Source organism: Nyctereutes procyonoides, unplaced genomic scaffold (assembly GCF_905146905.1).
Source record: "Nyctereutes procyonoides isolate TBG_1078 unplaced genomic scaffold, NYPRO_anot_genome, whole genome shotgun sequence".
NCBI lineage: Eukaryota > Metazoa > Chordata > Mammalia > Carnivora > Canidae > Nyctereutes > Nyctereutes procyonoides.
Genome location: NW_026575137.1, coordinates 10,463,619 through 10,477,564, shown reverse-complemented (window position 1 = coordinate 10,477,564; position 13,946 = coordinate 10,463,619). Strand labels below are relative to the sequence as shown.

At 36.7% G+C, this 13,946-nt stretch overlaps 1 protein-coding gene across 2 annotated transcripts in view; it reads right to left on the bottom strand.

Moving 5' to 3' along the window:
* Window positions 1-13,946, bottom strand: part of DPY19L4 (dpy-19 like 4) — a 62,115-nt gene that overhangs the window by 30,262 nt on the left and 17,907 nt on the right. For both annotated transcript variants that reach the window (XM_055303399.1, XM_055303400.1), the window contains 6 exons: window positions 10,099-10,222; window positions 7,756-7,890; window positions 6,112-6,243; window positions 5,916-6,014; window positions 5,102-5,175; window positions 786-944 (listed from right to left, as the gene is read on the bottom strand). In XM_055303399.1, coding sequence (XP_055159374.1) covers window positions 786-944; window positions 5,102-5,175; window positions 5,916-6,014; window positions 6,112-6,243; window positions 7,756-7,890; window positions 10,099-10,222 — 723 coding nt within the window. The remainder of the gene's footprint in view (window positions 1-785; window positions 945-5,101; window positions 5,176-5,915; window positions 6,015-6,111; window positions 6,244-7,755; window positions 7,891-10,098; window positions 10,223-13,946) is intronic.

The window sequence follows — 13,946 nt, the reverse complement described above, 5'->3', positions numbered from 1 at the left end:
GCGGTTTGGCGCCTGCCTTTGGCCCAGGGCGCGATCCTGGGGACCCGGGATCGAATCCCACGTCGGGCTCCCGGTGCATGGAGCCTGGTTCTCCCTCTGCCTGTGTCTCTGCCTCTCTCTCTGTGACTATCATAAATAAATAAATTTAAAAAAAAAAAAATATATAGTTAAATCATAATTTGAATAGCTAAGTTCTCAAGATTTTTTTTTTTAATTTATTTATTTATTTATGATAGTCACAGAGAGAGAGAGAGAGAGAGAGAGAGAGGCGCAGAGACACAGGCAGAGGGAGAAGCAGGCTCCATGCACCGGGAGCCCGACGTGGGATTCGATCCCGGGTCTCCAGGATCGCGCCCTGGGCCAAAGGCAGGCGCCAAACCGCTGCGCCACCCAGGGATCCCAGTTCTCAAGATTAAAATACTATACACAACCTATTTTTTTAAACATGACAATTTTCTGGAATTCTTTATAATTTAAAATCACTTATACTACTAGCTTCATTTAAGCTAAATAGAAAAAAAATATCCTTACAGTAGGTAAAAATGATTAAATTGGTAGGCAATTTAACTATTACACCTACATTAAATTTGGACATTATATATTTAGATGTAAAAACAAATTTGAATTTTACCAATTTTAACAAAATTGAATATTTTACATGTCGATAATAAGAGAATGGATCTAGAAACTCTAAACCAAATATACAAATATTGGAAAGATATTAAAAATAGTTTATTTTCATAATGTATAAATTAGCAATGTGATTGATTCTCATAGGTACTTACTTAATTCTCCTAAAAATAACTTGCATCATAGAAAGAAAACAAATAATTAACACTAAAATATAAAAAGGTAATAAAGAAGACTGTGTCAATCGCAAAAAAAAATCTTGAGATGGTGCCTGCAGGGATTCTTGACATAGGAGCCAATTCATTGTAAAATTCCTACAGAAAACAAAAAACAGGAAATTGAAATCATAGATGATATAACCTACTATGTAAGAGTATTTTTTATATCAATGAAAACTAAGCCAAAACAACACATTTCTAAATCTATTCACTTGTAACAGCAAGGCCCTACCTTTTATAAAGATAATATAAATTGCCCTAATAAATGTAAAACATCTGCTTTTTTATTATCCAATAATGTGACCATCTCTAGAACCCAGTATGGTTTCAAGGAAATATTACTTTCTATTTTTATCTGGAAGACAAAAAAAATTCAGTCATCCAACCTCCATATCTGCAGTATCCATTATGGTAGCTACTAGCTACAATGTGGCTATTAGCTCTTAAAATATAACCAAAGCAAATGGAGATATACTTTATTTTTTTAAAAAGATTTTTATTTATTTATTCATGAGAGACACAGAGAGAGAGAGAGGCAGAGACACAGGCAGAGGGAAAAGCAGGCTCAGTGCAGGAAGCCTGATGTGGGACTCAATCCCGGGACCCCAGGATCATGCCCTGGGCTGAAGGCAACGCTAAACTGCTGGGCCACCAGGGCTGCCCAAGATATACTTTTTTTTTTTTTTTTTTTTAATGATAGTCATACAGAGAGAGAGAGAGAGAGAGAGAGAGAGACAGAGACATAGGCAGAGGGAGAAGCAGGCTCCATGCACGGGGAGCCTGACGTGGGATTCGATCCCGGGTCTCCAGGATCGTGCCCTGGGCCAAAGGCAGGCGCCAAACCACTGCGCCACCCAGGGATCCCCCAAGATATACTTTAAATATAAAATACACTCTTGATTTCAAACATAAAAAGGAATGAAAAGGACTACAGAACACAAAATAGCTCACTAATAATTTTTATACTGTTTACATTTTTTTTAATTTTTATTTTATTTATGATAGTCACACACACAGAGAGAGAGGCAGAGACATAGGCAAAGGGAGAAGCAGGCTCCATGCACCGGGAGCCCGACGTGGGATTTGATCCCGGGTCTCCAGAATCACGCCCTGGGCCAAAGGCAGGCGCCAAACCGCTGCGCCACCCAGGGATCCCTATACTGTTTACATTTTAAAATAAGATTTTATTCATTTATTTATTTATTTTTTAAGATTTATTTATTCATTCATGATAGACACACAGAGAGAGAGAGAGGCAGAGACACAGGCAGAGGTAGAAGCAGGCTCCATGCCGGGAGCCCGATGCGGGACTCGATCCCGGGACTCCAGGACTGCGCCCCGGGCCAAAGGCAGGCGCTAATCCGCTGAGCCACCCAGGGATCCCCTAAAATAAGATTTTAATAATCAGGGATGCATGGGTGGCTCAGTGGTTGAGTGTCTGCCTTCAGCTCAGGTTGTGATCATGGAGTCCTGGGATTGAGTCCTGCATCAGGCTCCCCACAGGGAGCCTGCTTCTCCATCTGCCTGTCTCTCTGCCTCTTTCTTTCTTTTTTTTTTTTTCTCTGCCTCTTTCTCCATGTCTCTCATGAATAAACAAATAAAATATTTTTTAAAAATTTTAATAGATTAATAAAATGTATTATTATTAAAATTAAATTCCCTTGTTTCTTTCTTTTTTTAAAAAAAAGAATGTGGCTTTTTAAAAAGTGGCTACTAGAAAATTGCATATGGGACTCATATTATTACTGGATAGTACTGTTTTATATGGATAAAAGTAATTCAACTAGGACACATTTTAAAAAGAATAGTCTAATTATTAAGACAGAAATCATAAAATTTGAAACAAACATTTTGAGCTATAAGAATATGGATACACTTTTTTTAAAGATTTTATTTATTTATTCATGAGAATACACAGAGAGGAGAGAGAGAGAGAGGCAGAGACACAGGCAGAGGGAGAAGCAGGCTCCATGCAGGGAGCCCGACGTGGAACTCGATCCCGGGTCTCCAGGATCACACCCTGAGCTGTAGGCGGCGCTAAACCGCTGAGCCACCGGGGCTGCCCTGGATACACTTTTTTTGACCCAAAGCTAAATATGATCAACAAGACTCTGACTTATATGCAGTTTTATCTGCATTCTCACACCTGATCCATCTGTAACCTTCATCTTATCCTCAATCCCTAGCCCTGGAAATGAATGTAAGAGACGGAGTGATCTTCAGGAGAGCTCTTGGGTGGACTAAGAATGCCTGCTTTCCAAATCACTGGGTGAAAGTTTTACAATGTGTCAAGCAGTAATACAGCTGTATCAAAGAGGCTGCCATCAAAATGTTTTGTATGTATGATCATATGATGAATCATATCTTTGTCTACCTATTAAAGTTACTAATGCTATAAAATCCATTTCAAATCTGGGGTGCCTGGATGGTGCCTAGAGTTTGCCTTTGGCTCAGGTTGTGATCCCGGGGTCCTGGGCCGAGTCTGCCTCTCTCTCTCATGAATGAATAAATAAAATCTTTAAAAAAAAAATCCATTTCATTTTTTTTTAATTTTAAAAGGTTTTTATTTATTCACGAGAGAGAGAGAGAGAGAGAGAGATACACAGGCAGAAGCAGGCTCCCCGCAAGGAACCTGATGTGGGACTCGATCCCAGACCCTGGGATCATGCCCTGAGTCCAAGGCAGACGTTCAATTGCTGAGCCACCCAGGCATTCCAAAAGACCCGTTTCAAATCTCAATTTAATGAATATTCTTCTCCATATCTCAGTCTCAAATCTTTCTTTCCCTATATCCCCATGGCACTTTACTTTTCTCTTCTACTGCTTAATACAATTTGCTAGTTTAAGATTATAGTCATTTTTTTATCTCTCACAATACCTGGCCCAGTATTTTGAACATCCAATAAAAACTAATTAACATTTCTTTAGTGGTTCTTGAGAGTTTGTCTCAACAGAAATGTTCCCTGAAATTCTGATGAACTACAAATCCTAATATCTAGTTGGCACATTTGAGCATAAGGTATTTACTATTTACACCACTCATGTCATTATCTATATAAAAACCATATAATGAGATGTCAATATTCTCAAGGACAGACATCATGTCTTACTCTTAAAACACCTAGTGTATTACTCTGTCAGGTAAATCTAATACCTGATGTGTTGAGCAAAGGGGCCCTACATAACATAAACTAAGAAATGTTAGACAAAAACAGCCCTTTATTCTATGTGCATTCTAGAGTCTTCTGGGGTTAAAGATAAAGTCAGGGGAAAGGCCTGTCAATTATGGAGATCAATAACCAATTTTTCCTTGCCTGTATATACAGGCCTATATATACACCTGAAAAAGACATGGTCCCTGCCCTTATGGAGCATGTGACTTCTTAAGGGATCCTTTAACCTTAGCAGATATCCATATATGACTTACACTTTAGAAGATTTCTCCAGTGTTTAACACTTGTTAATTATGATACATCACAATAACTTAAATACATATTTTGTTATGCAAGTGGACATTATTAGTACATAAATCATTTATTTCACTTTAGATTTAAAAAATGCATTTAACTAACAAAAGGCACACCATTACTCTTGAATTTAAAGTCACTGATCTAATCCACTATTATGATCTAATCCACTATTATGATCCCACGTTCAGAGTCTTTGCTATGAAATAAGTATGTGACTGCCTACCTTTTTTCATTTTTTAAAGATTTTTATTTATTTATTCATGAGGGAGATAGAGAAAGAGAGAGAGAGGCAGAGACAAAGGCAGAGGGAGAAGCAGGCTCCATGCAGGGAGCCCGATGTGGGACTCGATCCTAGGTCTTCAGGATCAGGCCCTGGGCTAAAGGCATCGCTTAAACCGCTAAGCCACCTGGGCTGCCCTGCCTACCCCTTTTAAATGCAAGCATTTTGCTGATGTAGTAGTTAAAATTACATTTTTTTTTATTCATTTTAAATCTTTAATTTATTCTGACTTTAGATTATATCACTGTTCCACATCAAAGGAGAAAATGGCCACCAAACACTGTGATGTTATTAAGGCTGAAGTACATCTAATTTATAAAACATCTAAATGAGATTTTTTTAATGAGAAAAAATATTGTTCTATTTCTTCTAGATATTACACTATTCCAAATTATTTATTTTCTAAGTGTTAATTAGGTGTCTACTACTCCTTGGATTATTTCTGCTCTTTATGTCCTAAGTGATACAGAGTTAGGTAAAATTTTATATAATCTAAAACTTACTTAGTCATATTTAGTCCAAATTTTACTTCAAGGAATTTCAGCATGTGCCCATTTTCTTTGTGTGGGACGAACATCTGTAAGAAAAAACACTAGTTACAACAAAGAACTATTAGCTGTGCTCACAGCAATATGTTTCTGTCTAGAAATAGAAAACACAGCAAGACTATAAAATAAAAAATATAAATTAAAAATGAATTAGATAATACATGGTGTAACTATGAAACACGGAGACTTTCTGACCTAAGTCAGTAATATTACTTTATAGTTAATCATAAATCCTAACAGGGTAGTAAGATTTCCACTTATCTTACGACTTAAATAACTTACCTACTCTTTTCAAAACTTTTACTCATCTCAATTTATTATATTACTTAATGTTAGTTAAATGGGTAACAATGACATTTTCAATTAAATGGAAAATAAAATGTATCTTCTAAGTATATCTAGAAAAGAATTAGAATCCTAATTTCTCCTGTGAATATGATAGTGATCAACTCAAAATTTTACTGTACAAACTCTATTATCTCATTAGTCTCATTGAAATTTAGCCCAATATATTTCTTTTTTAAGATTTTCTATTTATTAATTTGAGATAGAGAGAGAGAGCATGAGCAGGGGAAGAAGCAAAGGCAAAGGGAGAAGCAGGCTCCCCGGTGAGGAGGAGTCTGACGTGAAGCTCAATCTCACAACTTAGAGATCATGAACTGAGCTGAAGGTAGATACTTAACCATCTGAGCCACCCGGTGCCCCTAGCCCAGTTATTTCATTATTCAACTTGCTTTACTACATGAATCTCACACGCCGAGTTATTTACCTTCATTATAATATTCAGTGTCACTGTCAGAAAACACACCAAGTAAAAGTTAATCACTTTCATTATTTTAGCTATAAAAGTTCCTTTCTTCACATTCAGCTGTGGGGAAAAAAAATCATGAACAAAGAAGTGAGGTATGATAAATTAACAATTAAAAAATTTATCTCAAGAATGATAAAAAGGTAATTCTCATTACCTGAAGGCACTTAGCAAGCATTAAGGCTACTACTAAACTTAATAAAGGAGACACCAATAAAGCTGAATTCTCAAACTGCAGTAAATATCCCAGAAACAGAGAAAATATATAGATTTTATAAACTTCATGAACCTGTAGGGACAAAAGATGAATGCGAATAAAATTAATTTTATTGTACATTTTTTCATTAGTTTTGTTTAGAATAGATTTGACTCCAATTATAAAATAAATGCTCTATTATAATTTAGGACAGTATCCTACAAATGTTCAATCTGTATCTTTAATATTATGGCGTATAATGAATGTATTACTTAGAAATAATTCTCATAAATGAAGTGAAAAGCTTTAAACCCACAGACATCTAAGGCCAGACTAAAACAAACTGATTTCTTCCGAGGCTCTGACTTCATTTCACTTTGCTTACAAGATAAGGGCATTATATTTGATAAATGATTCTTTATGTTAAATTCTCTCTACTCAATTAACCTAAATGTTTGTATTCATCAGGATTCTGGAGTATCTAAATATACAGGATTAAGAAGAGAAAGAGCAAGAAGATTCCCAAATTTTTGGCTTGGGCAATATATCAAACACTTAATAAATGTTTATAAGTAAAAGAAAGATAAAAGAGGGGCAAAAAAGAAAAAGATAAAGAAAGGAACCAATGCTGGATGGGAATCTTTGACTATTGCTAGCAGGTATATAAACTGCTATAACCATTCTGGACAAAGTCTTGGTACTTAGGGTAAATATGCACATAACCTTTGACTTGTAATTCCACTATGAGGTATATACTCTAGAGAAATCATGCAGTTATGTGCCAGTAAAGATGTTTACAGCAGCACTTGTCAAATGGACAATAAACTGGAAAAAATGAAATGTCCATTAACAAAATGTATAAATAAATAAAAATGAATAAAATATAGCTCTGTACATCATCATGGATGAATCTCAAAAGCATATCAGAGGGACTTCTGGGTATTCCAATGTTCCATTTCTTGGCCTGGATGGTCAAATACTCATATTTTATCCTACAGAATATATGTATAATAAATATACTCTTTTGTGCATGTTGTGTATTTCACTTTTCTTTTTTAAAGAAATAGAAAGGGGGACGCCTGGGTGGCTCAGCAGTTTAGTGCCTGCCTTCAGCCCAGAGCATGATCCCGGGGTCCTGGGATCGAGTCCCACATCGGGCTCCCTGCATGGAGCCTGCTTCTCTCTCTGCCTGTGTCTCTGCCTCTTTCTGTGTGTCTCTCATGAATAAAAAAATAAAATATTAAAAAAAAAAAAGAAATCGGGAAGGAGCAATGGCTAGAAATGGAGCAGAAGCACAGATGACTCTGGCTAAGCAGTTATTTATTTATTTATTTATTTATTTATTTATTTATAAGTAGATCTTTTTTTTTTTTTTTTTTTAAGTAGATCTTTAAAAGGAATTTCAAAGTGCTTCTAAAAGGGCTGGGAAAAAATAAATAAAAGGGCAGGGAGAATGAGTTTAGCAATCTTTTGAATAGAAATAGAAGTCAAAGCCTACTAAAACATTTCAAAATAAAGCTTAAAAGCTAAATGATCTTAAGATACAACACTGTAAGGGCATTTATTCTCTGAATTTAAAAATAACAATTTCAAAATTCAAAATACCTTGTCGCTCTGCTCCAGTGAAAAACTATCTAGCAAGAACAGAGATATTGCTTGAAGAAATAAGAGATAGTGGCTGTACTCCCACATCATCATAAACGTGTAAGTTGAAGCACTCATCAACAAGTAGCAAAACCTCTGGGGAAAACAATAGAAAGAAACTAAGTATCAGTAGCTTTATTAATGTAAGAATCTAGGAGGTTGTTACCTCAAAGTTACAGCTCTGTTACTGGTTCTTCTTTAAGCTATATAATTCTAGAAACTTTGTTTTTAAGTCAAATAATTATGAAATCCTTACATAAACAGTAAGATCTTAAATAAAGCACACAGACAGAAATCAACCACTTGTCCTTCAAAGTTTGACATCATATTGAGAATTTCACGATGACAAAGGGAAAAAATTTAGTACACTTTCCTTTCATCTCAGGTGAAGTAATAAATATAAGAAAATGGTAGCTTTTGCTAGACTTGGCTGACTGGCTTTTGTTATTGTGAAAGTAACTCCATTCACCCTAGAAAATATTTTCATTTCTGTGTTGCTCCATATTTCTCTAAGAATTTCCATCTAAATAGTCTGTTTATGTCTCAGCCTATTACGGAGTCGATGGAGAAAAAAGTCCATTGCTTTTTTTTATTGCTTCTCAGCAAAAGTGTGCCCTTATCTTTCCCCAGTGCGTATACTGTCAACCATATAAAACTCTCTTTTCCTTGCTAGGGTATTAAACACAAGGATTTTTGCCCTTGCCTGAAAAATACCTGGCTAAAATCATTTCCGTCTTTCCAAATGTCAGCTCTCAAGTGATCCCTTAGTAAGAGGCCAAATCTGACAAATCCACTGCTCTTTAGCATATTTCGAACAACCTCTACTTCCTCCAGGGAGTACATTTTTGTTCCCAATTTCTCCACCAGCCATGATTTCAAGTGACTTTACTCTGATAACAGCAAAGGAGAAATGCAATAAGGGTCTAGTCAAGAAACCTAAGATAACAAGTGTGCTCTCCAAAACTTAATTTCTCAGACTCAGCTGACTATACTGAATGATAAATTTCAGAGTCAGAAACACCTCCCTCAGGCCATCAGCAGATACAGGGATTTTCCAGCACCCTGAATAAGAGAATATAAGAGAAGAATACCAGCTGCAAGGCCCAGAAGAGCTCAGCACTGATAGAACATAGAAGCTTCTGCTCTTCTTATCACCACAGCTATAAGAAAAAGTGTTCTGGCAACTTCTAACGTGGAACAACCAGAACTGTAATAACAAGGCCTGAAACCATCATCCCCAGAGAAACCAGTTCCAGAAATCAATGAAACTCAGATTTAGATCCAGCCTATTTAATCTACTGGACACGTGGATATTAATTACTTCAAGGATACTAGGAAAAAGCTATAATATAATGAAGCAAATTGCTAATTCCAAGGGTTTATTCTCAAACTACTCTAAAGAACATGCAGTGAAATGAGACAGAAATATATATTAAACATAATCTGGACAATTAGCTATGTTTTTCCTTTCTCTGAACATTTTCAAAATTCTGTGCACTCTTATCTACCCCCTCACCTTGCATATTTCATGTTCAACTATGCCTTTATTGTGAACTATTTTATACATATTACTTGACACATTAAATGCATTTCAGTAATCAACCACAGATGTCTCTAGATGGCTTCAGATATTTGCACAAAAGATCTGAGCTTCGATAATCCTGATGTGACTGGTACTATAAGATCTAAATATGTAATTAAAATATACATATTGCTATAATACTACTCAGCAATGAAATGAGCAAACTATTGATACAAGGCAACGACTTAGATGGATGTCAAGGGTATTAGGCTAAATGACAAGTCCGTCATAAAGGATAACATACTATATAATTCCACTTGTATAACCTTTCAAAATTACAAAATCACAGTGATAGAGAACAGAGCAGTGGTTGCCAGAAAACAGAAAATATGCAGTGCTACCATGAAAGTTAACACTGATGTCATTTGTAGTCACTCTGTAGCTTCACTAGTATTTCCTTAACTTGCAATGACTAAAAGCTAGTACAGGAAAGAAATGGTAAAATGAGAGATTATCAAAATAATATGTTTTTTAAAAATAATAATATGTTCTTAAATATTTATCAAGTGCCTGCACTGAAATATCACAACATCTCCTTTCTCCTAAAAATAATTTACCATCAGACTAGACTAAGTGTTATATAACAGACTACCTAAATACATCTTTTATTATGTAGTAATTAGGCTTCACTGAATATAACTGTTAATATGATTAAGTTTAAAACTTTACACCACATTTGCAATATATCAATATTAACTGTGACAATTAAATTTGTATCTTACCTCTCCATAAGTATTTAAGTTGCTTTTTAAATAGCCTGTAAGTGCAGCAATTTGGCATGCGAAATATGGTAGTGCCCAGTTTTCTCTTAAAGGAATGGAGTATTCAATTCTTGTTGTATCTACCCTAAAGTAAACCACAAATGAACAGCAAAATAGCAAGACTTTACATTTGTGTAACACTATACTTTTCAAAGCACTTGCACATACATCTCATTGTTTTCTCTACCAATCCTGTGAGGTAGGCATAGATGGAACCACTACTGTCTATACAGCATCTTGGAGCAAATTAAGCATCTCATCCAGCTCCCCTTACCTCCCTTCCAGGAAGGCTTAGTGCTGCTACGTACTCCTTGGTGAATAGATGGGCCTCTGTGAAAACTAGAAAAACGTATGCCTACTCTGAGCAGAAGACACCTCATATTAAAGGACACAGCTTGTTGCAGAGGACATGGGGTTCAGGTCCCATTCTCACTTCCCTTAAAGAGATGGCTACCCTTCTCTAGAGGACAATCTGCATTAGATAGTTAGCAGGCCTGACAGACCCAGGGTTCTTATCCTCCCTTAAAAAATATGAAGCTCAGAGAGGTGATGTGACTTAAACAAGGTCATAGAGCAACTGGGATTAAATGCCTATGTTCTAATATCTAGTTTAATAATCTTTTCAATCAGCAGATTAGGGACGCCTGGGTGGCTCAGTGGTTTAGCACCTGCCTTCAGCTCAGGGGTGTGATCCCAGGGTCCTGGGATCGAGTCCTGCATCGGGCTTCCTGCAAGGAGCCTGCTTCTCCCTCTGCCTGTGTCTCTGCCTCTCTCTCTGTGTCTTTCATGAATAAATAAATAAAATCTTTAAAAATATATCCACAGGTTACCTGGAATTACCATTACTATAGTCCTTCATGTGATATATCCAGAAACCTTAAAAAATTCCCACAATCACAAATACAGAATGTCTTTCCAGGTTCTTCCTAAGTTTCTCAATTTGCACAGACAGAAACTTGTCTCCTACACATATTCTCACACCTCAAGAAGACTATCTTTCCAATAATCGTTAAATTTGAAACTCATACACTCCATGACTTTTTTCCATGCAGAAACAAAGGTGCTGTTGCTTTAAAAATTTTATGAAAATTGGGCACCTGGGTGGCTCAGTAGTTGACTGTCTGCCTTTGGCTCAGGTTGTGATCCTAGAGTCCTGGGATTGAGTCCCACATTGGGCTCCCTGTGGGGAGCCTGCTTCTCCCTCTGCCTGTGTCTCTGCCTCTCTCATTGTGTCCCTCATGAATAAGTGAATAGAATCTTTTTAAAAAAAATTATGAAAATTGCTGTATAACTCTCCTAAATAATGGTGATTAATATATTTACATGTAACTTAGTTCAATCTAATTATGGTATAGGATACTACTTAGCAATGAAAAGGAATGAACTATTGATATGCCCAACATACAAGAACCTCAAAATAATTATGCTGAGTGAAAAAGAAAAACAAAACAAAAAAGTATGTGCCGTATGATTCCATTATATAAAATACCAGAAAATGCAAACTAATTTATAATTACAGAAAGTAGATCACTGGTTTTCTGGGTACAGTGCAATAGTTGGTAGAGGTATGGGGTAAGAAGAGGAAAGAAGGAAGCATTACCAGGGGGGCGCAAAGAAACTTTTGGGGGTGATAGATATGTTTATTACATTGATTTTGTTGATGGTTTCATGAGTTTTATCTAAATGCCTGAATTGATCAAATTGTGCATTTTAAATATATAAATTATGTCAGTCATACCTCAATTAAAACTTAAAAAGTATTACAAGAAAACTTACCTTCTATGAATGTATATGTTTGAATACATATATATGAAAAAGGATTGTACATGAACATCAAATAAAAGCTGTAAAGAACTTAGCAGTGTGTAGGTCTACAACCTAGTAAATATTAGATCTTGGTTCTTATATACATATAATACCATAATGAAGTACTTTTCACCTAACAATATATTATGAGCATTTTTCCATAACATATGTATCAATAAATATACTTCAAGAGTATTTAATGGTCATGACACATCATTATATAGATTTATCATAATCTAACCAATTTCTATTGTTATATACTTACATTGTTTGATATTATCTTTTACAAAGATTTTTTAAACATGAACCAATGTTGACAGCTATTTCTGCCCATAGGTCAAGTACCCTGCTTTAATAAAAAATGCCTTTTGCACCAAAAACAACAAACTTGAACCAATGTTTCTGTATAGTAATCATTTGTTTCATTATTTACTTTTAATACTAATCCATTTGGAATTTTAGTTATCTGTGCAATAAGATTTCTTTTCCAGATGATTGTTCCAATACCATTAATTGAACATCATATATTCTAAAGACCATCTATTTTCATATAATATTATCCCTGAAAAATTATAAAAGTTAACTCTCCAAAGACAAATGAGAAAGTCATGGGTCATAAGGCAGGAAATGTGGGAGGAAGGAGAAGATATCTATACTCCATTCAGGACTCTACCAGCTACTCCATCAGCCCAGAATTGGAAGCTGGACCCAGCACTCACCTTTCTGAAGGTTCACTCACTATCCTTGCCCAAGTCACAGATTAGGGCAATGAATCTTTAAAACTGCACTGCAGGGCAGCCCGGGTGGCTCAGCGGTTTAGCGCCTGCCTTGGGCCCAGGGCACGATCCTGGAGACCCAGGATCGAGTCCCACGTCAGGCTCCCTGCATGGAGCCTGCTTCTCCCTCTGCCTGTGTCTCTGCCTCTCTCTCTCTCTGTCTCTCTCTCTCTGTGTGTTTCTCATGAATAAATAAGTAAAATCTTTAAAAAAACAAAAAAACAAAAAAATGCACTGCAGAAGGAAGTCATTGCAACACAAACTGAGTAAGATCTCCGCCAGTTATTCTCTTCACCTGGACAGGCCACCCCATTGTTACCTTCTTGAACACCTGAGCTACTCTCGTTTGCCTTCACCATGCTTGGTGGTTGTGAAGAACAGAAGGCTAACAGTAGGAAGTGACAAAATCAAATGAGACCTATTTTTTCTTCCCAATGGCAGAGTCTATCAGTAACACAAACCAGCAGTTCATTTTTTTTTAAAGATTTTATTTACTTATTCATTCATGAGAGACAGAGAGAGAAGCAGGCTCCATGCAGGGAGCCTGACGTGGGACTCGATCTCAGGTCTCCAGGATCACACCCCAGGCTGAAGGCGGTGCTAAACCACTGAGCCACCTGGGCTGCCCCGAGCAGTTCAAAATAACTATTTAAATCACCTAGGGTTCATAGGCCCATAGATATATTCACAGAGATTAGCAAGCTCTGAGTTTGATTTTGAGTTTTCCTTTTTTTTTTTTCAAAGTAATCTCTACACCCAATGTGGGGCCTGAACTCATTATCTCAAGGATCAAGAGCCACAGCCTCTACCAACCGAGCCAACAAGGAACCCCCAGAGTTTTCATTTTAGACACATCATAGTATAAGCATAACTGGGTTATGAGTATAAGCATAATGGATCATCTAGGTGACCATCTTGCAATCCACTACTGCCAAAGATTTCAGTGCTCACTTCCAATCTAGTTGGTGGGAAGCCCAGGTGGCTCAGCAGTTGAGTACCTGCCTTTGGCGCAGGGCATGATCCCCGAGTCCTGGGATTGAGTCCCGCATTGGGCTCCTTGCGTGGAGCCTGCTCCTCCCTCTGCCTGTGTCTCTGCCTCTCTGTCATGAATAATTAAAATCTTAAAAAAAAAAATCTAGTTGGTGGGCACCTGGGTGGCTCAGTTAGTTAAGCATCTGCCTTTGGCTCAGTTCATGGTCCTGGGGTCAGGCTCCATGTTTGCAGGAA